General features: G+C 35.9%; 2 protein-coding genes across 2 annotated transcripts in view; both read left to right on the forward strand.

Moving 5' to 3' along the window:
• Positions 1–15,691, forward strand: part of LOC126732494 (exocyst complex component EXO70H1-like) — a 39,888-nt gene extending 24,197 nt beyond the window's left edge. Inside the window, exon 2 of the mRNA XM_050435394.1 lies at positions 13,617–15,691. Coding sequence (XP_050291351.1) covers positions 13,617–15,439 — 1,823 coding nt within the window. The 3' untranslated portion in view covers positions 15,440–15,691. The remainder of the gene's footprint in view (positions 1–13,616) is intronic.
• LOC126732498 (exocyst complex component EXO70H1-like) overlaps positions 13,618–22,014 on the forward strand; it is a 118,681-nt gene continuing 110,284 nt past the window's right edge. The window contains exon 1 of the mRNA XM_050435409.1: positions 13,618–13,622. The gene's annotated coding sequence lies outside the window, so the exon portion shown is untranslated. The remainder of the gene's footprint in view (positions 13,623–22,014) is intronic.

The following is a 22,014-nucleotide window of genomic DNA, read 5'->3' on the forward strand; positions in this document are numbered from 1 at the left end:
ACGGCAGTATTTCCTCTTGTCGCGCAATCCAGGTGCTGAATGGAGTGGTTTTGGCCACTTTAGGGATGGTTCGTCCCTTATTTCTGTTAGAATTTGATCTACTGGCATCACCAGCGGGGTGAACTTTGATGGACGAGGGTTTTTGTCCTCTTTCCTTCGATTTCCATCGTCATTCCGTCTGTCAGCCCGATCCCGTTTTAGCCCTCTTCGATCGTCCTCCTTTTCTTTCTTCTTTTCCCTACTCTTATCTGCTCCGTCAATAGCTGCCAGGGCTTCTTCCGCGTTCATGTACTTCTGAGCTTTTAACAGTGCCTCGGCCATCGTCTTAGGGGGGTTCTTTGCCAAGGATGCCACAAAATCCCTGGACTTCAATCCTGCTTTGAAGGTCGTGAGATGTACCTTGTCATCTGTCTCGTCTATTTCCAACATTCCTCGGGTGAAGCGTGTCACATAGGACCTCAGTGGTTCCTTCTCTCCTTGTCTTGTGGTAAGCAAGAGGTCGGCAGTTCTCTTTGGTCGCTGTCCTCCTACGAAGTGACGGACAAAGGAGCTGCTCAACTGCTCGAAATTGTCAATGGACGATGTTGGCAACTTGTTGAACCATTCCCTGGCTGCTCGTTTGAGGGTCGTAGGGAATGAGCGACATAAGATCTCGTCAGGCGGCTGTTGGAGGCCTAGGGTCGTCCTAAAGGTATTCAGGTGATCCAAGGGGTCTTTCCGCCCGTCGAAAGGTTCCAGCTAGGGTAGACGAAACTTGGAGGGTACAGGGCACTCCTGGACGGCTATGGTAAAGGGCGAATCCGTCTTCCGGACGATTCTCTCCAAGCTTTGGTCCGTCTTTCCTTTTATGGTGTTTCTTAGTTCGTCCATCTCTTTCCTCATCTCTCTCAAAAGATCCGAGCTTGCTTCCTCCGGAGTGCTGGTTCGCCTTCTATTGCTGTCTTCGTCGTCTCCCCTATCTGCACGATTGCTTTCTTGCAGTAGTCGTTGTTTCATCTCTTGGTTCTATCTCGTGAGTTCTTCCACGGTTGCTGACAACGATTGGATTTGTAGGGCCAGCGCAACAGGATCTGGATTTGTACTGGATTCCATTTGGACTGGGGACAAATCACGTTTTGAATCGTCGATTCCCACAGACGGCGCCAAACTGATGATGAACTGATCGTCAGTTGATTATGATCGTCCAGATGGAAGCCGCTCACCAAATCAATCTTCTGCAATCCGTGGACGAACGAAAGGAAGCAATTCGCCGGCGTTGTGCCTGCAAAAAGGTCTCTGATGCCAAAGTCAGAAAGATTGACAAAGTAGAGCAATGAGAATAGTGTGCTAGAGTGTTTTTCTTACCCCACCCCTTTTGGGGTTCAGTCTTTATATATGCGTGCTTGCAGGTAATTTCTTCTAGTCGTTGGTGGAGTCTTGATGGAGGCTTTAATCTTGCCTTGTAACGCCCTTGCTGGGTGTTAATGATGAGCTGCCATTCCTAACTGTCTGAAGGTTGATTAATGTCTCGTAACCGTTCCGCAAAGAGTGGGAACGAGTGTTCAGGTCTTTGAGCAACGACCTTCTCTCTCTGGACGATTTTAGTAAAGTCGTCCCTATCTTGCATTGTATGGACGATTACCATTTTGGTCGGGCGTATCAATATATATATATATACCGTTAGTGTGTGTTAATCATTGCCAAATGAATCATCTTTTCTTATACTTTCTCCCCTTAAAGGTCGTATTCTCGTGTATATATTCGGCACAAAAAGAAGTCTACTCGTATAAGCTTACGTCTGAAAATAATCAAGCTAGCTCGATAGAGGTATATGACCAACTATTCTATCAATATAATTCAACTTTTCATAGTACGACTAATACAAATTAATGAGAACTTATAAAATTGTTTTTGATGACTATTAGTTCAAGAATTTTTATATAGAAAAAAAAAAAAAAGTCATGCTAAGGAAAACAAAAGGGGGTTCATGGAAGTAATTAAAAAACCCATAAAATGAGAAGGTAATTAATACTTGCATTCAAAACTTTATATAGAAGTTGTAGGAGCACGATTTGATTCTTAAGCCCAAAAGGTAAAAGGACTTAAGCCCAAAGAGCCCAATACAATGAATTTGTAGAGAGTGAGTTAGAAAACTAAGCTCTAATGAGTTAAATAACAATTATGGTCAATCCAAATGACAAGAAAGCAAAGATAAACTAGTTTTACCCAAAGAAAATCGTCCTCAGCCCAATCCGAGGAGGTTAGTTCTTATTTATATATTTTTTTTGAATTTGATTACAAGTATAGTTCCTGTTGTTACAGTTTTTCCCTCAATTCCTCAATCCCCTCCCTCAGGGTCTTCTTTCTCTTTTATACTATCTTCCTTCTTTCATCTCTACCCTCCACGTGTAGACCAAGTAGTCTATCAATATAATTCAACTTTTCATAGTATGACTAATACAAATTAATGAGAACTTATAAATTTGTTTTTGATGACTATTCAGTTCAAGAAATTTTATATAGAAAAAAAAGAAGTCATGCTAAGGAAAACAAAAGGGGGTTCATGGAAGTAATTAAAAAAACCCATAAAATGAGAAGGTAATTAATACTTGTATTCAAAACTTTATATAGAAGTAATTGGAAAACCAAAATAGTATGAGAAACAAGCAAGAAGTGCTATGTTAACAATATTTTTCATAACAAATTACTATTGATTTAAATTTAATTCACAACTTAAATTATTTTTTTGCCTACCCATAACAACGAATAACAACCTATCATTTAGGATTTGTTGTGAAAATATTGTAGACATAGCATTTATCGAAACAAAAAAGAGAAAGCAAGTGCATATGTGTGTAATTCAAATTTAACATTACAAGTCGTGACCAAAAAAAAAAAAAATTACAAGTCGGTATGTTATAGAATGAAAAGATTAGGTCTGTGACTTAAAAAAAATAAAGATTAGGTCTGTGTCCAAATCTTGCCAAGTCAAGAAGCACTGATATGATATCTTAAGTTAAGTTATAATCATATCCAAAACAATGTTTTAAAATCTAACGGATTAAGAATGAACAATACTTTGACATGTTTTAATCAAATTTATAATGTCATTTTGATATTTTTAGATACAGCCAATAATCAAGGATTTTGTTCAACAATACATGAACTTCTGGCCTATTTTAATCTCACCAGCAAGATAGCGATACCTATTCCAACCTTAATTATCTCATTTGCTTATATCATGAATTATTATTATTATTATTTTTTTATTGAGAATGCTTATGTCATGAATTAGAGTATAAAAGTTTACGCTTTATCTCCCTTCCATTTATCTATTGTATTTTTTAATTAGGGTAAGACTTAAGTACAATACTGAGATACTATTTCTTAGATTTCCCTCTTAAAATTTTGCTATGTGGATTTTTTCTTATTGGATGAAAGTGTATTTTTTAATTAAGTAGTCATATAGTTGAATCTTAAGATAGAAACGCAAGGAACATCATCTAAGGTATTGTAACTAAGTTTTGTCCTTTTAATTAAATAGACTTGTATAACCAAGGTTGTCAAAATCGGGATCCTAATTAGGATCGTTGAAGGTAGGTGAGATCGTAGATCGTAGGATCGGATCGTGAATCATAAGATCCTACATATTTTTATATTTAAAGCAAAAAACACATTGATAATGACTTTGTATGTTGAATAATCATGTAAATTATAAATTCATCCATAAAAAAACTAAGATTTGCATCATATGATGTAATTTGCATATCATACATTGCTAAGTCTATACTAACGAAACAAATATATTTAATTAAGTTTAAACCCAATGTATTTAAAAAGTTCAATAAATGTTTAATTAACAACCAAATACCAAAATATTTATCAAAACATATGGAAAATATTTTCCTAGTTCTAAGTTCCAAGTTTGAAATCCAAAATAAGTTAGCAAATAGAAACTAACTAACTACAATATGAAATCCAAAAGCAAGATGAATATTAAGGTGAAGTGAACATTTAATTATTCTCATTCTACGGTTCTTATAACCACCGTCCTAAATTCCTAATCATTATCATCCATTTCATCATCTATGTAGACATTACATATTTGTATACTAGAGCTGCAAAAGACATCAACATGCTATTTCATACTCAACTATTCAAGTTATACCACTCAGCAATAGGTAAAGAGCATGCTCAAAAAAATCAATCAATTAATATACAAATACAAGCATAACTGATAAAATTATATATAAAAAACATTTTAGTAATATTAGAACACAAATTAGTCTATTGATCAAACAAATTTAACAATATTATAACTTAAAAAGCAGCAAAGTCAACATCAAATTCTTCATTTAGAAATAATGAAGCATTCCTTCATTTTGATTACAAGTGAACTAAAACCTAAAAAACATTTGCTTAGGTTAACATAATTTTATAAAAATAAAATAAAAAGTCATACCATCACAACATGAAAAAATAAAAACCCTTAAAACTTCATTAAAAAAGAAAAAATTATCCCATAAAAAAAAAACAAAAAACAGAAACAAAAACAAAAAATTTATGTTTTTGGTAGGATTAGTAGGATTGGTAGGACCCCATACGATCTTACACGATCCTACATACAATCCTACTATTTTTATGATCTTAGTGCGATCCTAAACGTTTTGATGAGGTGGAATCGTAAAATCGTGCGATCCTATGATCCAGATCGTGATTTTGACAACCATGTGTATAACTTTGCTTGGTCAATTTGATGCATTTTAAATATCATCATATATTATACTATATAACGAAAGTTTGGCTTAGAAGCTGTAATTGCACCGCCCAGTGATTATGTTCACTAATTAGTAAATTAATTTTATATTATTTATTAGGATATATTTTCTCAAATTAAGTGATAATATTTAACAAATTTTTAATTTAGGTAAAACTTTATCATTTAAATTTCAACAAATTTAAATTCTATTCAAACTAAAAGTCTATTATAAAAATTTCTAAACTTAAATCCCAAACAACAACTCACATTTTCATTTTTCTTTAAAAAAAAAAAAAAAAAAAAAAAAAAACCCATGTTTTGATTTCTACTTCAACTAAAAGTTTATTATTAATATTTAAAGAACATAACTAATTAGTAAATTAATTTTATACATTTAGACTTTAAAAATTTTAAATTCTATTCAAACTAAAACTCTATTATAAAAAGATTTTAAACTCAAATATTTCAGTAAATTTAAATTCTATTGTGAAAAATTCTAAACTTAAATCTCAAACAACAACCCACGTTTTCTTTATCCAAAAAAAAAAAAAAAGCCAACTTTTTTACTTCTACTCCAACTAAAAGTCTATTATTAACATTTTAAGAACAACTAATTTGTAAATTAATTTTATATTATTTGTTATGATATATTTCCTCAAATTAAGGGATAATATTTATCAATTGTTTATGTAAGGACACGATTCGTAATGAACCACAACAGTGTTGGGTTCGCACGTAAAAAGGCCCAAACAATATCATTTGTAGAGCGTGGGTTTGAAAGGCTAGACCTTAGTCACCAGGCGGTGAGTCTTTCGTGGTGTTCATATATGGTTAGGTCATTTTCGCCCTAGGAGTCTTTCTCCAGGAGGCGGGCTGGGAGGCTCTGATTTTTGGCTATTTTTCCCAACCCCCATATGAATTACTTTCTTTTCCTTTTATACTAGTCGGTATTTTTTTATCCTTCGTCCACGTGTAGGATCGACATTCCAAGATACTTGTCCCATCAGCCCATACCCGGAGTGGTTGGGGGTGGTTGAAAAAGCTGGAGAGTATGACTCTGTCATGTGCAGAGTATTGAATGGCAGTAAGGACAGCTTTCTCCGATCGTTTATACTTTCCAGCATACCCTTTTCTATTGGCACATATATTTTAGATTTTTTCCCAAGTTGTTTCTATACCATTTTTACTCTTTCTTCCGAGGAGCCTTTGGACTGGCCGAGGACTGAATCGTCCTCGGCTGTATCCCAATGCTATTTTGTACTTGCATTACAGTGTCTGGGCCATAACCTTCCTCGGCTTGGGCCTTTGGGCCCCAACGAATAAATGGAGTTGGCCCAAAATATTGTTGGGCCCCACAATAGCCCCTCAAAACCCTGCTGTCCGACCTCTTGGTTGGAGAGGAGGGTTTTGGTAATACTGAACCTTTATTATGACTCATTTAATTCAGCCTTTCATTAATGCTGGCGGTTCTTCATCTGCCTAGGAAATGTACCGGTCTACGAGACATTCTTTTGAATTTACTCCTGACGCGTTCTCGCCGTTTGGTTATCCGAAACGCGCTTTTAATGACTTCTATTTACGAGACTACTTAAATTCGATGGTTTGTTTGATGACGTGGGGAAGCGGAACGGGTACATCCTCGTTTACAAATTCTCTTGGAAATCTGGATAAAATAAATACCTTCCGTTTTGCCCTTCATATAAGAAGACAAGTAGGAGGCTATCACTCTTGTACAGAGACCCTTTTTATCCTTCTGAGATCTGAAATCCTTAGCCTCCCCTAGAGTTTACTTTACCCGCTAGTTATACATTAAATCGTGATACGTTCACCATAATAATAAGTAATGAAGGAACCATACCCCTCCCGAAAACACCATGTTCTAATAAAGCTCGAAATGGCTCGGTCAGGGCAGGGATGGCGAAGACTCAAGATCTGTCTCACCTTCCTTTCAACCAAAATCCGAAGCAGGGGCTCGTCACATCAAACTTTCGGCGCGACTGAGCCGAGGACACCCATTATCAGTACCAGCCGCTCTCTGATGAGCATAGCTAACATGGCACCAGTGTGTTAGGAGTCAAGACTGACGCGGGGACTAAGTGCTCCCGCTTCTTCCTCTCTTCGTTCACTGGTGCCTCCTTTTGCCTCTCTTTCTTCTTCTTTCCACCACCAGATCCATCCTGGTGCTTTTCCTTCTCCCTCTTTTGCTCCTCCTTCTTTCTATTCATCTCCTCCATCTTCTTCTGAAGAAGGTCATTCTCTCAATATGAGCGTTACTGGGGCAGAGTTTGGAAGGACTTCGGAGACGAGTTTAAAAAGGCATCTGACTGTTTACTTGTCTGCATTGTTGTTTTTATTTTTTATTTTTATTGTTTTGGTAATCCACCTTTTGTATAGGCTTGTTTAAGCCCTTCTTTGTACGTTGTAATACATCTTTATATTAATAAAAACTGTTATTACTTTACTTCACATTTTCTATCTCTATATTTCTGAAATGATAACGCGGTGAATAGACGTACAATCTTGTAAATTCTTTTTATTTTCAAACTTTGACCGACGTCCAGGACCAAAATCCTAGTTAATAAAAAGATCTCGCGCTGTGTTTATAGAAACTATCCGACTTAATAATACTGAATCAAACAAGTGATACTTAGGGCTGAAACCCCTATTAGGCAAAAAAAAGGAAGGACATTATGATGAGCTTACTGAGTCGGCCTGGTACAATACCTCCGACCTTAGAGCACAATACTTGGGGCCGTAGTCCCTTATCAAAGAAAAAAGGCACTATTATGAACTTACAAGTGTTATTCGGCACAATAATATAGCATTGAATTAATGACACCTGGGGTCAAAATATTTACTGAGGAAAAGATATTATCATAACTTTAATAGAGTCATTTGGCACAACAATGCCGACCTGCGAGAACAACACTTACCCCGAAATAGCCAAAATGGCAACTGAATGCTCGGTGCGGGGCAGGAAGTAATCATCCGAAGACACCTAACCCAAGAAAAATGAACCAGGTTGCCGAGTAATAGGGCGCTTCACCATCTTCTTAACAACTTTGATAGCCTTAACCTTTTATGGTATTTGAGCCGAGGATTGAGTAACTTGGAATTTTTTATTAGGCTGTCGACCTTACGAAACTCAGTTTTCCCTCAAAACCTGGGTTTTCTCATCTAAGTAGTTGGTTTCCCCATAGGTTTGAGTCCGAGGACCATACAATACCTTGGTTCTGTCCAAAACTCAGGTGGGAATTATCCCCTTGGCTATGGCATGGGACCTTGGTTTAAAGGGGCCAGCTCCTCGGCCAAGCCCCTAGAACCATCCGTGCTATTGACGCTACAAAGCGCAGCCCCTAGTGAAGAAACGTAGCCCCTAGTGGGACTTTTCTCTAAAACACTATATCCAGCTACTGAAAATGATGTGAAGGATGGTATCAACCCACCACCAGTGCCAAGACACAAACCTTTCCCACAGACGGCGCCAATTGTAAGGACACGATTCGTAACGAACCACAACAGTGTTGGGTTCGCACGTAAAAAGGCCCAAACAATATCATTTGTAGAGCGTGGGTTTGAAAGGCTAGGCCTTAGTCACCAGGCGGTGAGTCTTTCGTGGTGTTCATATATGGTTAGGTCATTTTCGCCCTAGGAGTCTTTCTCCAGGAGGCGGGCTGGGAGGCTCTGGTTTTTGGCCATTTTTCCCAGCCCCCATATGAATTACTTTCTTTTCCTTTTATACTAGCCGGTGTTTTTTAATCCTTCGTCCACGTGTAGGATCGACATTCTAAGACTGATACTTGTCCCATCAGCCCATACCCGGAGTGGTTGGGGGTGGTTGAAAAAGCTGGAGAGTATGGCTCTGTCATGTGCAGAGTATTGAATGGCATGAAGGGCAGCTTTCCCCGGTCGTTTATACTTTCCAGCATACCCTTTTCTATTGGCACAGATATTTTAGATTTTTTCCCAAGTTGTTTCTATACCATTTTTACCTTGTCTTCCGAGGAGACTTTGGACTGGCCAAGGACTGAATCGTCCTCGGCTGTATCCCAATGCTATTTTGTACTTGCATTACAGTGTCTGAGCCATAACCTTCCTCGGCTTGGGCCTTTGGGCCCCAACGAATAAATGGAGCTGGCCCAAAATATTGTTGGGCCCCACAGTTTAATTTAGGTAAAATTTTATCATTTAAATTTCAACAAATTTAAATTCTATTCAAACTAAAAGTCTATTATAAAAAATTTATAAACTTAAATCACATACAACAAACCACGTTTTCTTTCTAAAAAAAAAAACCCACATTTTTACTTCTACTCCAACTAAAAATCGATTATCAATATTTTAAGAACAACTAATTAGTAAATTAATTTTATACATTTAAACTTCAATAAGTTTAAATTTTATTCAAAATAAAAAGCCAATTATAAAAAATTCTAAACTTAAATCCCTGACAACAACCCATGTTTTCTTTCTAAAAAAAAACCAACTTATTGACTTCTACTCAAACTAAAAGTCTATTATCAAAATGTTAAGAACAACTAATTAGTAAATTAATTTTATATTATTTTTATGATAAATTTCCTTAAATTAAGGTATAACATTTAACAACTGTTTAATTTAAATAAAGGCAAAAATTTAAAATCCACCCTTTAAGTTTCACTTGAATTCATTTAAGTTCTTTAATTTTACTTTTGTCTAATTGAGTTCTCTATGTTTAAATTTTTTTTCAATTAAGGCTTCCCATCCCCTTCCATTAACTACTTGCCATTAAGTGTTTAATTTTGAAATTTCAAAGACCAAAATAAAAATAAAAATTATTTAAATTATTTTTTTTAAAGAAGACGAAGAACAGATCTAGATGATCTTCCTTAGCCCTACTTCAAACCCAAACTCTATTCATCAACTCCCTCACTACCCCCCGCAAACCTCTCATGGCATGAATTCAAAGAATCTACTTTACTCAACATCTGCAACTTTCAATCAATGATTTCCCAATGGCAAAAATATTCAATTACTCAGGCTTTCAATGAAAGCACATTTTAGATTCACATAGAACCTATAGCCTTGATAGTATCCGTAAAAAAGTCAATAAGAGGCAATTCCTCCATAGGAGAAATAATAGAATCTTACATTCGTTGACTGACAACTAGAACAACAAGCATATTCCAATGACCAAAACTTCAAAATAAGAAAAATACATACAACAACATACTAATCTTAAATATGTTCATTGTCAAAACTTCCACACACACACACACACAAAAACCATCAAATTGATCAAATTCTAGTTGCAAAATTCAAAAGAAAAGAGAGGGAGGGAGGGAGGGAGGATTATGAGTATAAGGAACTCAAAGTGTTGGTCGCCAACTCCTTGGTCTAGTTTGTGGGGCAGTGAGGGGGTTGAGGACTAAGGTTTTAGTATAAAGTGGGGTTGAGGAAGAGGTGGAGATAGAAGAGAATGGTGGTGAAGGTAAAGAAGAATGACATTTCTTGGTTTGAGTTACCAATCATTTTTCTTCATTATGCAAATTTGTGAAACCATATATGTTTTTATTTTAGATTTGAGAAAAAAAAAATAGACACTTTAACGGCGAGAACTTAACAGAATTGGACAAAAGCCTCAATTGAACATATTTGAAATTTAAAGAACTCAATTGAATGAAAGTAAAGTTAAAGAACTGAAATGAATTTATGTGAAACTTAAAGGATGGGTTTTACAATTTTGCCTTAAAAATAAAACTAAAAGTCTATAATCAAATATTTTTAAACTTAAATCTCACAAAACTTATGTTTTTTTTTTTTTTTCTTCCGCAAGTTGCATCTTATTAAATTAATATTTTATTAGGAAATTATGCTCAAGACTCTTGACTAAGGAATAAAATTTAACAATAATTTAATTTAGATAAAAGTTTATCATCTAAGTTTTAGAAATTTAAATTCTACTCCAACTAATAGTTAATTATCAAAATTTTCATATATATATATATATATATATATAGAGAGAGAGAGAGAGAGAGAGAGAGAGCCATGAATTTTCAATATAATTTCTCTTAGCCAATAAAGTCATCTCTATAATTAAATCGCACACAGCACACCTCACGTTGTTGTATTTTTTTTTTCAAGATGCAATTTATGCTTATATTTTAATTTAATAAATTCATTTTACTTGTTGTTTTTTTGCTTCTGAATTTGTGTGCATGATAAGAAGCAAAACAATGGACACCCATTTAAGTTCTTGGTTCTCTTACATAAGTTATATATATATATATATATATATTCTCAAATTTTGAACTCTTTTGTGTATGTTTTAATTTTGGGCTTTGGTTATTTTTTTTAATTTGTGAGTGTGCTGATTTTTTTAATTATTCTACAAATAGGAAAAAATTGGTATTGAGGAAGTTTTAATTATTATTATTCTTTGTGTTTATGAGGGCATAAATTAAACATAATCCAAATAAGAATTATCAAACTCATATCACATCTCATATTAAGAAATTAACACAAAGCTCAAAGATAATTTAAAAATAGATAAACAGTCATAAAATCTAAACTCTAAACTCTATATTTATATTTTCAGTGCCTAATGAACCAAACTTGAACCACTTCAAGCTTATTACATTCATGATCAAATTTACAAAGGACAATATGCTTTCTTTGACTAATAGAACTGAGATAATATATATATATATATATATGATGGGATAGTGAAAAATTAGTTTAATCTCCAGTTCGTCTATAAGGATTGTCCAGGGCCAATAAAGCAAGCAAGATCAGGAATCACCCAAGGACAAGAAAAGATGTTCATGGACAATAATATCGCTCATGAAGAAATCTCCCATGGAGGATAACTAGGTCGTCCATGAAGGTCGTCCATGGACGATGATCAGATGTCCAGGGACGACCAAATCGTCTATATAATGGACGGACGAACGCGCAACACTTAGGATGCTTTCAACACTTTGGAATGGTTACTAAACCCATAATTATTGCCATGAATTCCTAGAATAAGTTAACTTCCGTTAGCGGTTACAACTTCTGTAGCCGTTGAGGAAGTTATGTCCGGACTCATTGGCTTCCACGAATCTTGAGGAAGTTATTGGGTAAATAATCGTCCCTAGGGTCTCTATATAAAGGATCGGTCTGAACCAAATGAAGGTAAGAACATTTTGATACTTTACTCCCAAAAAGTTGGAACTCCATTCTTGTGAGAGACTAACTTTGCCATCGAAGGGTGTTTGGCCGGTCTACTCCAGTCCCCTTTTGATTGCGTGTTCACTTTTGTAGGCCTTCCACAGTCACCAGTAGCCCACCGAAGCCGGAGCGTTCAACCTACTGATTCTGTGCGATATCAATATATATATATATATATAACTTCATATTTTATCAGGAATTGTTGCTATGGAAATATAATTGACAATCATGATTAATGCAATTTATTTTTTTCAATTTTCAATAAGTAAAAATGATTGTTAGAGAAAACCTATATAAACTTAAGCAACTTATTTGATTTTATAAATAAATTTAAACTTAGGGTTTGAGGGATACATTATTAGTTCTAATTTTCAACCTCTCTTGTAAAAAAAAAAAAAAAAAAAAGAAAAAAAAGAAGAAGAAGAAGAAGTTACAACCTCTCTTGAGTCTTGTGATGTATGGAACTTCGACATTGATTCTTTCTTGCGCCACCCCCTATTCATTAATGTCTACAACTTGTAGAAAAGGAACTTCGAGTTTGACTCTTTCTTGCGCCGCCCCCTATTCATTAATGTCTACCACTTGTAGAAAAGAAGATTGGGTCTTGAGCTTTGAGTTTGATTCTTTCTTGCGCCACCCCCTATTCATTAATGTCTACAACTTGTAGAAAAGAAGATTGAGTCTTGTGATGTATGGAACTTCGAGTTTGATTCTTTCTTGCGCCACCCCCCTATTCATTAATGTCTACAACTTGTAGAAAAGAAGAAAGAAAGGAAAAGAAATAAGTGAAGGAAGATGTTATCACAAAACATTTATGATCGATCGCATCTCACTCGTGTCCAAATCTTCTGTCTCATTGTTCCTGCTCCACTCTATACTCCACTAATAAAAACTTGCCACATGTTCATCTAATTAATTAATTATTACTATTAATTAATAATGGTAGTATTAATAAGTCAATAATGGTAGTAATTAATTAGTTAGGTGAACATGTGGCAAGTTTTTATTGGTGGAGCATAAAGTGGAGCAAGATGTTATCACAAAACATTTATGATCGATCACATCTCACTCGTGTCCAAATCTTCTGTCTCATTGTTCCTGCTCCACTCTATACTCCACTAATAAAAACTTGCCACATGTTCACCTAATTAATTAATTAATTAATTACTACTATTAATTAATAATGATAGTATTAATAAGTCAATAATGTTAGTATTAATAAGTCAATAATGTTAGTAATTAATTAGTTAAGTGAATATGTGACAAGTTTTTATTGGTGGAGTATAGATTGGAGCAAGAAAATTGGGACACTCCACTCACACATTTTGTCAAATACTAGTATTAACTCCTAGCAAATAAGGCAACTCACACAGCAACTTGGCGAAAACAAACGGCCAAAACAAGGCAACAACCGAGTATAGTCTATTACTATTAGTAATAGTCATACATATACACACTATTACTGACAGGACATCGTCAGCCATTTCGTTTCCACCGTACCCACTTCCTAACTCCCTCGCTTTTTTTTTTTCCCAACACTCTCTCTCTCTCTCTCTCTCTCAATATATAAATACCCCCCACCACTCACCACGATTCTCCATCAAAAACCAAAACAAACAATTCCAACTTCTTCACACTAGCTCTCTCATTCTCATTCTCATTCTGAGGAACGTGTTTTTCAAATCACCTTCACCTTCACCTTCTAGAACAGCGATGATTCCACCAGCTTCACCTAGCCGCACTTTCTCTGAGTCTCTAATGGACGAGAACATTGAGATTGCTGAGTCTCTTATTACCAAATGGGACTGTACTAACGTTTCTTCCTTTGCAAACGTCACCTCGCTTTTCCACGCCGATCCACACGAGGCTAAACAGTATTTGAACTCTGTTAGAGACTTACAGGCCGCTATGCAGCACTTGGTTACCGAGAACTCGAGCTCTGAAAAGATTGTCGGGGCTCAGAATTTGATGCAACTTGCTATGAAGAGGTTGGAGAAGGAGTTCTATCAGATTTTGTCTGTCAATAGGGCTAACTTGGACCCTGAATCGGTTTCGGTTCGCTCGTCGAGATCTTCGGCGGCGAGGTCGAGCACTTCCGATTTTAAGGAAAGCGATGAGTCGGAGGAGGACGAGTTTCGATTCGGGACTGAGTTGGATGACTCGCTCTCCGATGTGGAGAGAGTTTCGATGATCGCGATGGCGGATTTGAAAGCCATTGCGGATTGTATGATATCGTCTGGTTATGGAAGAGAGTGCGTCAAGATTTACAAGATCATTCGGAAATCAATTGTCGATGAGTCGCTGTATCATCTCGGTGTTGAGAGGCAGATTAGTCTTTCACACTTGCAAAAGATGGATTGGGAAATGGTGGAGTTGAAAATCAAAACCTGGTTGAACGCAGTGAAGGTCGCCGTGAAAACACTCTTTTACGGCGAGAGAATTCTCTGTGACCACGTGTTCTCTGCCTCAGATTCTATCAGAGAGTCTTGCTTCTCTGAGATTTCCAAAGAGGCCGCACTAATCCTGTTTGGATTCCCGGAAACCGTGGCAAAGTGCAAGAAAACCCCCGAGAAAATGTTTCGCACACTGGACCTATACGAAGCAATATCAGACCTCTTGCCTGAAATCCAATCCATCTTCTCGTACGAGTCAACCTCCACCGTCCGATCACAGGCCATTAATTCCTTGATCAAACTCGGCGATGCGGTGCGTACAATGTTAATGGATTTCGAAACCGCCATTCAAAAAGACCCGGCGAAAGCTACAGTCCCAGGCGGTGGGGTCCACCCATTGACACGTTACGTGATGAACTATATCTCTCTTCTCGCCGATTACAGTGGCGCACTCGCCGATATAGTCGCCGACTGGCCGTTAAATCTACAAACTCCGTTACCAGAATCATATTTCGGTAGCCCAAGCGAGCTCGATGATAGCCCAGTTTACGTACGATTTGCGTGGCTAGTCTTGGTTTTACTCTGCAAACTCGACGGCAAAGCTGAGCTATACAAAGACGTGGCACTCTCGTACTTGTTCTTAGCCAATAATCTCCAATACGTCGTTGCTAAGGTCCGCAGTTCGAGTTTGAAGCTTTTTCTTGGTGATGATTGGGTGAATAAGCATGAGTTGAAGGTGAAACAGTACGCTTCGAATTACGAGAGAATAGGATGGAGCAAAGTGATATCTTCGTCGCCGGAAGATCCAACGGCTGAGATTTCGCCGGACCAAGCCAGGGACTGTTATAAGAAATTCGGGGCGGCGTTTGAAGAGGCTTATAAGAAACAGAGTTCGTGGGTCGTGCCCGACCCGAAACTGAGAGACGAGATTAAAGTTTCAGTGGAGAGAAAGCTTAGTGCGGCGTACGGGAATTTCTATGAGAAGAATCGGGGCGGGTCGGGGTCATTTGTCAAATTTGCGCCTGATGATTTGGGGATTTACTTGTCGGATTTGTTCTATGGGAATGGGAGTACAGGGAGTGTTTCGTCACATTTGCGTGGCAGACGTGGACATTGAGATTTTTATTTTGGCCGGTTGTTCTTGCCGGCCTTGGAAGTTTTTGAGACTTGTGTGTTTTATGCCAAACAAGATTATGGACAAAGTAGCGCGTAAATAATAATCGACAGATGTATAGAGAACGATACTTTTCTTTTTTTTTTTTCTTTTTTTTTTTAATTGTTGGGAGAGGTGTCTACACTTTACAGGCCCACACGTATATGTTTTAATTGAAAAATGTGATATTGATATGTTGATAATATTTTTAAAATATTTTTATAATAATTCATAAATGGCAAATAAGTGATAAGTTATTTTTGTTAGAGCAAAAAAATAATCTTAGTATTATATTCAAATTTAAACCACTAATAATTAACTATCTATAATTTGTTATAAAAATATTGTAATCGTTATACTTCTCTTGAAAAATATGGCAAAGAGTTTCTCACAAATTTTAGCTATGTTCAGACTTACTCAAGTGCTGGTACCCTTTATTCATTTTTTGCTTGAAATTTTAGAGAGAGAATCTTTGGATAAAGAATGGCGTTTGTGATTATTTTTAGCTTATGACATAGAAGGAGGAGTCAGCAAGTAAAAATTTTGTAAAAAGAGTAATAGGCATGCATGGAGTCTTATATTTTCTATTTGTTCCTTGATTAATTTAGGCCCGGCTTGAGTCATCGGTGAAAACCCATTTCCAGATTGAGTTTATAGAGTTTAGTTTAGCCGGAGTGAAGCTCAGCAACATACTGTGAGATATCTCAAACAATAAGGGCAAGAGACAAGACACAAGAGGAATGATTATTTATTAAAAGTATCCCACTCATTGTCACCAAAAAAAAAAATCCCACTCATTAACAAGTATATAAAGCAGAAAAGGGGTAGATGAATAATTTTTTTCTATTTTAAAAGGAGGAATTAGCTATAATTGGGTTAGATAGATAGCCGGCTGGATTGGAGGAAGAGGGCAAAGATTGTTTCCAAGTCGTTGAATAATTAATTGAAAGCCTAAAGTAAAAAATATTTCTAGATTTTATCATTAAACAAACTTGAATCCATATATCAGACTAACATGTCTTGTAGTCTTATGCATTTGGTTTTCCCTACTTCAGTGGAAGAGAAGCGGATCAACTTCAACTTATTGATGTGGAAATTATATGTTCACAATGGCCGACTGCAAGATAATACAAAATAGAAGTATATTCCTTTCCTCCATCTCCATGCAAAGAGGAGGACCCCCAAAACAATATTTGTGGACACGACAAAACATTGCTCTACTGATATGTAAAGAAAACCTTGAGTGGACAATATTTCATATTAACAAAATCAAAAGCCAATGTCAGAGCTCAAGCCTCAGGTACGTAGTTATATTCCTACATTTCGTTCACTTGTGAATTGGGTTTGTTTTAATATGTCTCATTGATAAAGTGGCACTTTTGTTTTCAGTCTTTATGTATCTTATATAGTGATTTTGTATTTCCCTATGTCATGAACAAATTGACTAAGTGGTCATCATCTCTTTTTTTGATGAATAATGTGGCAATCGTCTTTACTTGTTTCACATCCTACATTAGTTGCCTGTGTGTAGTATTTCTCAATCAACCCCTATAAAGTTGTTTCCTAGTGATCCAATGAGTTCTGCAGACAAATGTTCTAGATAACATAGATTATATTGGTGGACAGGTAATTTAATGGCAGTTGAGCATTATGTGAAGTCATAGGTACTGGGAGTGCTAACCTCTATTCATTCTACTAAGATGCAGAAGAATGGTCATATTTTTTAAGTACTTTAGGGGAAGTCTCCAACTTGACTAGGTAGGGTGTTTCTATATCATGTCAATGAAGGAGGTCTGAATGTAATTTCCCTTATAAAAATAAAAAAGAAGAGAAACACACCTCATGTGGTGTAAGTAAATAAGCATATGCAGATACAATGATCTAGTCCATATGAAAATTGGCTCTTTATGTGTATGTGAGAGAAAAAAATGAAAATGAATGGAAGTTTCTCTTCTTTGTTATTTCTAAAGATATCATTGGAAGTTTAAGCAATGGTCATCTACAAATATGCACTGGTCAACGCACAATTTTGCTTTTGTGTTGCTGAACTTGATACATACTTGATATGTGTTTGTGTTGTGCATAAACACAAACTATTAAATGAACTGACAAAGTTGTAAGTCAAGCATAAGTGATGCAGATCATGCTGCTGCAAGTTCCTGGAACAATATTACTTGCAGTTATGTGACTTATGTCTTTAACCTACATATGAAAGAGAATTATTTTTTCCATTTCTTCTCCCCCCCCCCCCCCCCCCCCCCCTTTATGTAGGATGTGCTAATGTGTCAAAACAAAACATTATCATTTTTATGTATCATCCATTCCTATGTGTAATTCTTGTTTTTTTTACTAGGCACAACAAAGGTCCGGTCGGAGGCAGTTGGAGTAGTGTCAAAGAAAGAAGATTTGAAAGATGAAAATCTTGTATTTGTTGCTGGAGAGAGAGAGAGAGAGAGAGAGAGAGAGAGAGAGAGAGAGAGAGAGAGAGAGAGAGAGAGAGAGAGAGAGAGAGAGAGAGAGAGAGAGATTACATGAAAATTCTTCATACTCAATCCACCACACTTTCCTAAAGGTCCTCCACAAAGTCCACTATTCCCAATAAAAGCATCTTTACCAAACCTATCCAAATCATGGATTGAGTAAGAAGAATTGATTGAAAAATTGAAAATGAATAAAAGATTTGCTTCTTTGTTATTTCTAATGATATCATTGGAAGTTTAAGTAGAATTATTTTGCCATTTCTCTCCCCACCACCCACCCCCCTTTTTATGTAGGATGTGCTGATGTGCCGAAACAAAACATTATCATTTTTATGTATCATCCATTCCTATGTGTAATTCTTGTTTTTCTACAAGGCACAACAAAGGTACGGTCAGAGGCATTTGGAGCAGTGTCAAAGAAAAAAGATTTGAAAGATGAAAATCTTGTATTTGTTGCAAGAGCTACGAGAGAGAGAGAGAGAGAGAGAGAGAGAGAGAGAGAGAGAGAGAGAGAGAGAGAGAGAGAGAGAGAGAGAGAGAGAGAGAGAGAGAGAGAGAGAGAGAGAGAGAGAGAGAGATGAGAGGGAAGAAGAGTGAAGAGTCAGAGAAGAGTGAGAAAAGAAGAAAAGAATAAGAGAAAAGAGAGAGTCAAAGAGTGAGAAGCAAAGAGGAGAGAGAAAAAAGTATTATTTTACTTATACATACTAGCGACAGTAAGTTCTATATACCCAAACTTACTGTAGGTAAGATGGGGAAAAAAAAAAGTTTACATACCCAGATGTGGGGGGTTTTTTAAGGCTTTAATTGGTAAAATAGCAACTAGGAGGGGAGGGGGGGGGGGGTGTTTTACACCTCCTAATGCTAAGGCTCTAAGGTTGCATATATGCAACCTCACTATTCATAGGATATAAACCTAAAAACTAATATTTTATCAACTCTCCTACTTCTCTCTCTTATTTGACTATTTTTCTCTTTCTTCTCTCTATTTCGCTCTTCACTGTGTCTCTCTCTTCTCTCTATTTCACTATGTCTCCCTCTTCTCTCTATTTCACTGTTATCCGTCTCTCCCTCTTCTCCATCTTCTCTCTATTCTCTTTGTTTCTCTCTAATCTATCTTTTCTTATCTGACAAATTTTTGGTTGGAACAAATCTATGGTGGCTAGGTTTCAAGGGTGGAGATTTGGTGGTTGCTGGGTTGGTTTCAGTGGTGGAGTTAAATCGATGGGTAAGTTTTGGTGGTGGGTCTTGGTGATGGTGGGTTTCGCTGATGGTGGGTTTTGGTGATAGTGGGTTTTGATGGTGGCTGGATTTTAGGGATGAAAATTTGGCGGTTGTGGGGTTAGGTTTCAGTGGTGGAGTTGAATCGATGGCTAGGTTTTGGTGGTGAGTCAAAGTGATGGGTCTCGATGATGGTGGGTCTTGATGATGGTGGGTTTCAATGATGGTAGGTTTTAATGGTGGGTTGGTTGGTGGTTGTTGTGGGTTTTGCAGCGGCTATGGGTGGTGGGTGTGGCAAGGTCTCTATGTCTCGTCTCTCTCCCTCTCTGTGATTTTGGTAGTTTTTTTTATGGTGGTGGTGATGGATTCTAGGTGGTGGTGGTGTGTTATGGGGATGGTGGCTAATGTGGTTGAGGGTTTTTTTTTTTTTTTTTTTGCTATGGGGTTTAATTTTGGGATGGGTATTGACTATGGTGGTGGTGGTTGGTTTTGATTGTTGTGAAGAATTGGTGTTTGTGGCTGAGTTTTGGTGGAAGGTGGGTTGCATGGGTTTATTAGAGAGAGAAACAAAGAGGAAGAGAGAGGAAAGAGAGATAGAAGAGAAGAGGGAGAAACAAAGTTTTTAAAGTTTGAAGTTAACCTTTTTATAAGTTTGAAGTTTCCCAATAAATTATCACCGCGCATCCTTGGTACGGTAATCACTCCACAGGTATACGCGCTTGTGAAGTATAGAGGGCAAAAACCGGGGTTCAAGTTTTAAGAGGGAGCTTCACACACATATACACTTAGATAAGGCTAGAGTAGAAATTCTATCTTGTATAAAAAATAAAAAATAAAAGTTTCCCAATAAATCCAAATAAATACTTCTATTCAAGATTTTATTGACTTTATTAGTAAATGCCATGCTATTAGGAGACATCGTAAAAGTACGATCCAAATTTCCCTGTGTTTGGGTTGAATCATTTTCCTTATATAGAATAAGTTGAATAAAATTATAATTATAGCTAAAAAAAATCTATTGTATATATAAATAAAATCCAAGATGTTAACTCTTCATAATATGACACATAAAATTTAGAGACTCACAGATATACAAGTAGGATCGTGCCAAAAAACAAATTTGAACATAGTTAATAACATAGTTATTCTAAGTTACTGTATCTAACTTTTTCTCAGGAAAAAGTTACTGTATCTAACCAAATAAACGAAGCAAGCTAACAAATGGCCAAATACATGAGGCTTATTAATAGATTGTAATAATTAGCCTCCAAACCTACCTTAATCCTTTAGTTATTTTTTTGTAAGGGGTTTTATCAATTGGGTCTGTGAGTTATACAAGGAACTGAAGTAAGTATCCCTCTTCTATTTTACAATACTATTAGAGAATTTCTTTTCCTGTAACAAAATTCAATCACAACAACTCCATTGTGAGATGATAAAAGATTTTCCCATCTCGACCTAATAAAAACTAGTTAAATTGCTTTTATTATTCCTCTCCTAGCCAGAATCAACAACAACATCAAAAATAGTCCAGCTCATGCAGTTACTTTTTTTAATTAGATGAGGAAAATTGATAATGAATTGAAATGTTACCAAATTTGCTTTTACTTACACCAACGACATGTGAATGTCGTTGATTCCCTGATAAAAAATGCTAAGGTTGACACATGGTGTCGCGTACACATGGTGTCAATGTTAGAAATCTGAACAACCTTGAATATTTGAGAAAAAACAGAACTGGATTGAACCAGCAGGCCTGTTGATTTGCAGGGAACGATCTCGACCCAAATGTTTTCTGATTTTTAACCATACACACACGGGTTCACATATTCAGGTCAATCTCTTTCAGTTTTTGTAATCTTGTGTAGAGAACAGTGTGGGTCCATTAGGTCGAATTGACACTACAATACGCGGTTCTCCTTCCTAAGCATACACCCATCCACAAATAACTAAGATCCATTGATTTGATTATTTTCCAACCATCTAGATTCTAGATGGCTAGAGATCTTTTATTTTTAAGATTCTTAATATATGTGTTGGAACTTGCAAGGACGATGAAGCACCCCATAAATTAAAGTGGTATTTTAGATAATGATTCAAGTATTTAATTATGGTTTTTTTTTTTTTTTTTTTTTTTTTTTCTGAATAAGTACTTAATTATGGTGGGTCCCAATTAAATCATCTATAAAAAAAATTATTGTCAAATAAGGGATTAAGTTTAAATCCTATTTACACAAAAAAATAAACTTATTTGTATGATTGTGTATTGAAATATTAGTAAAAAGTAATTATCACATAGGTTTCAACTCTTATCATTTCTCTCTCAAAAAAAAAAAAAAAAAAAAAAAACTCTTTATCATTTCAAAAAAAAATTGAAATTAAAAAAAAAATCAAATAAGAGAGTTACTTTATACCTAATTATGGTGAACCACCTCAAGTTTAAAATAGTGGATCTGGCAGTGTCATTTGAGTTTGTATTATTTTCAAAAAAAAAAAAAAAAAACAATAATTTGAGTTTGTGTTAAGGACAATTTAATTCTAAATTGATTTGAGGTTATCTTTTTCAAGTCATTGTATACCAATTTATAAAACTATCTATACATGGGTTACAGAAAGTTCACCTCTTTGGGCTTCTTGTTAATCCCAAAAAGGATAAATAATAGTATGAAGTCAAATATTGCCACGGTTGACTGCCGTAAACTGTAACCAGATGCCAAGATATCGACTAAGAAAAAAAAAAAGGTTAAAAATACAAACTATTTTAGAAACAGTTGATGTGGTGAGAGTTTGTTGATAAATAAAAAGAAAATATTAAAGTCATAAACTATTTTACAAACCTTT

Source organism: Quercus robur, chromosome 1 (genome assembly GCF_932294415.1).
Source record: "Quercus robur chromosome 1, dhQueRobu3.1, whole genome shotgun sequence".
NCBI lineage: Eukaryota > Viridiplantae > Streptophyta > Magnoliopsida > Fagales > Fagaceae > Quercus > Quercus robur.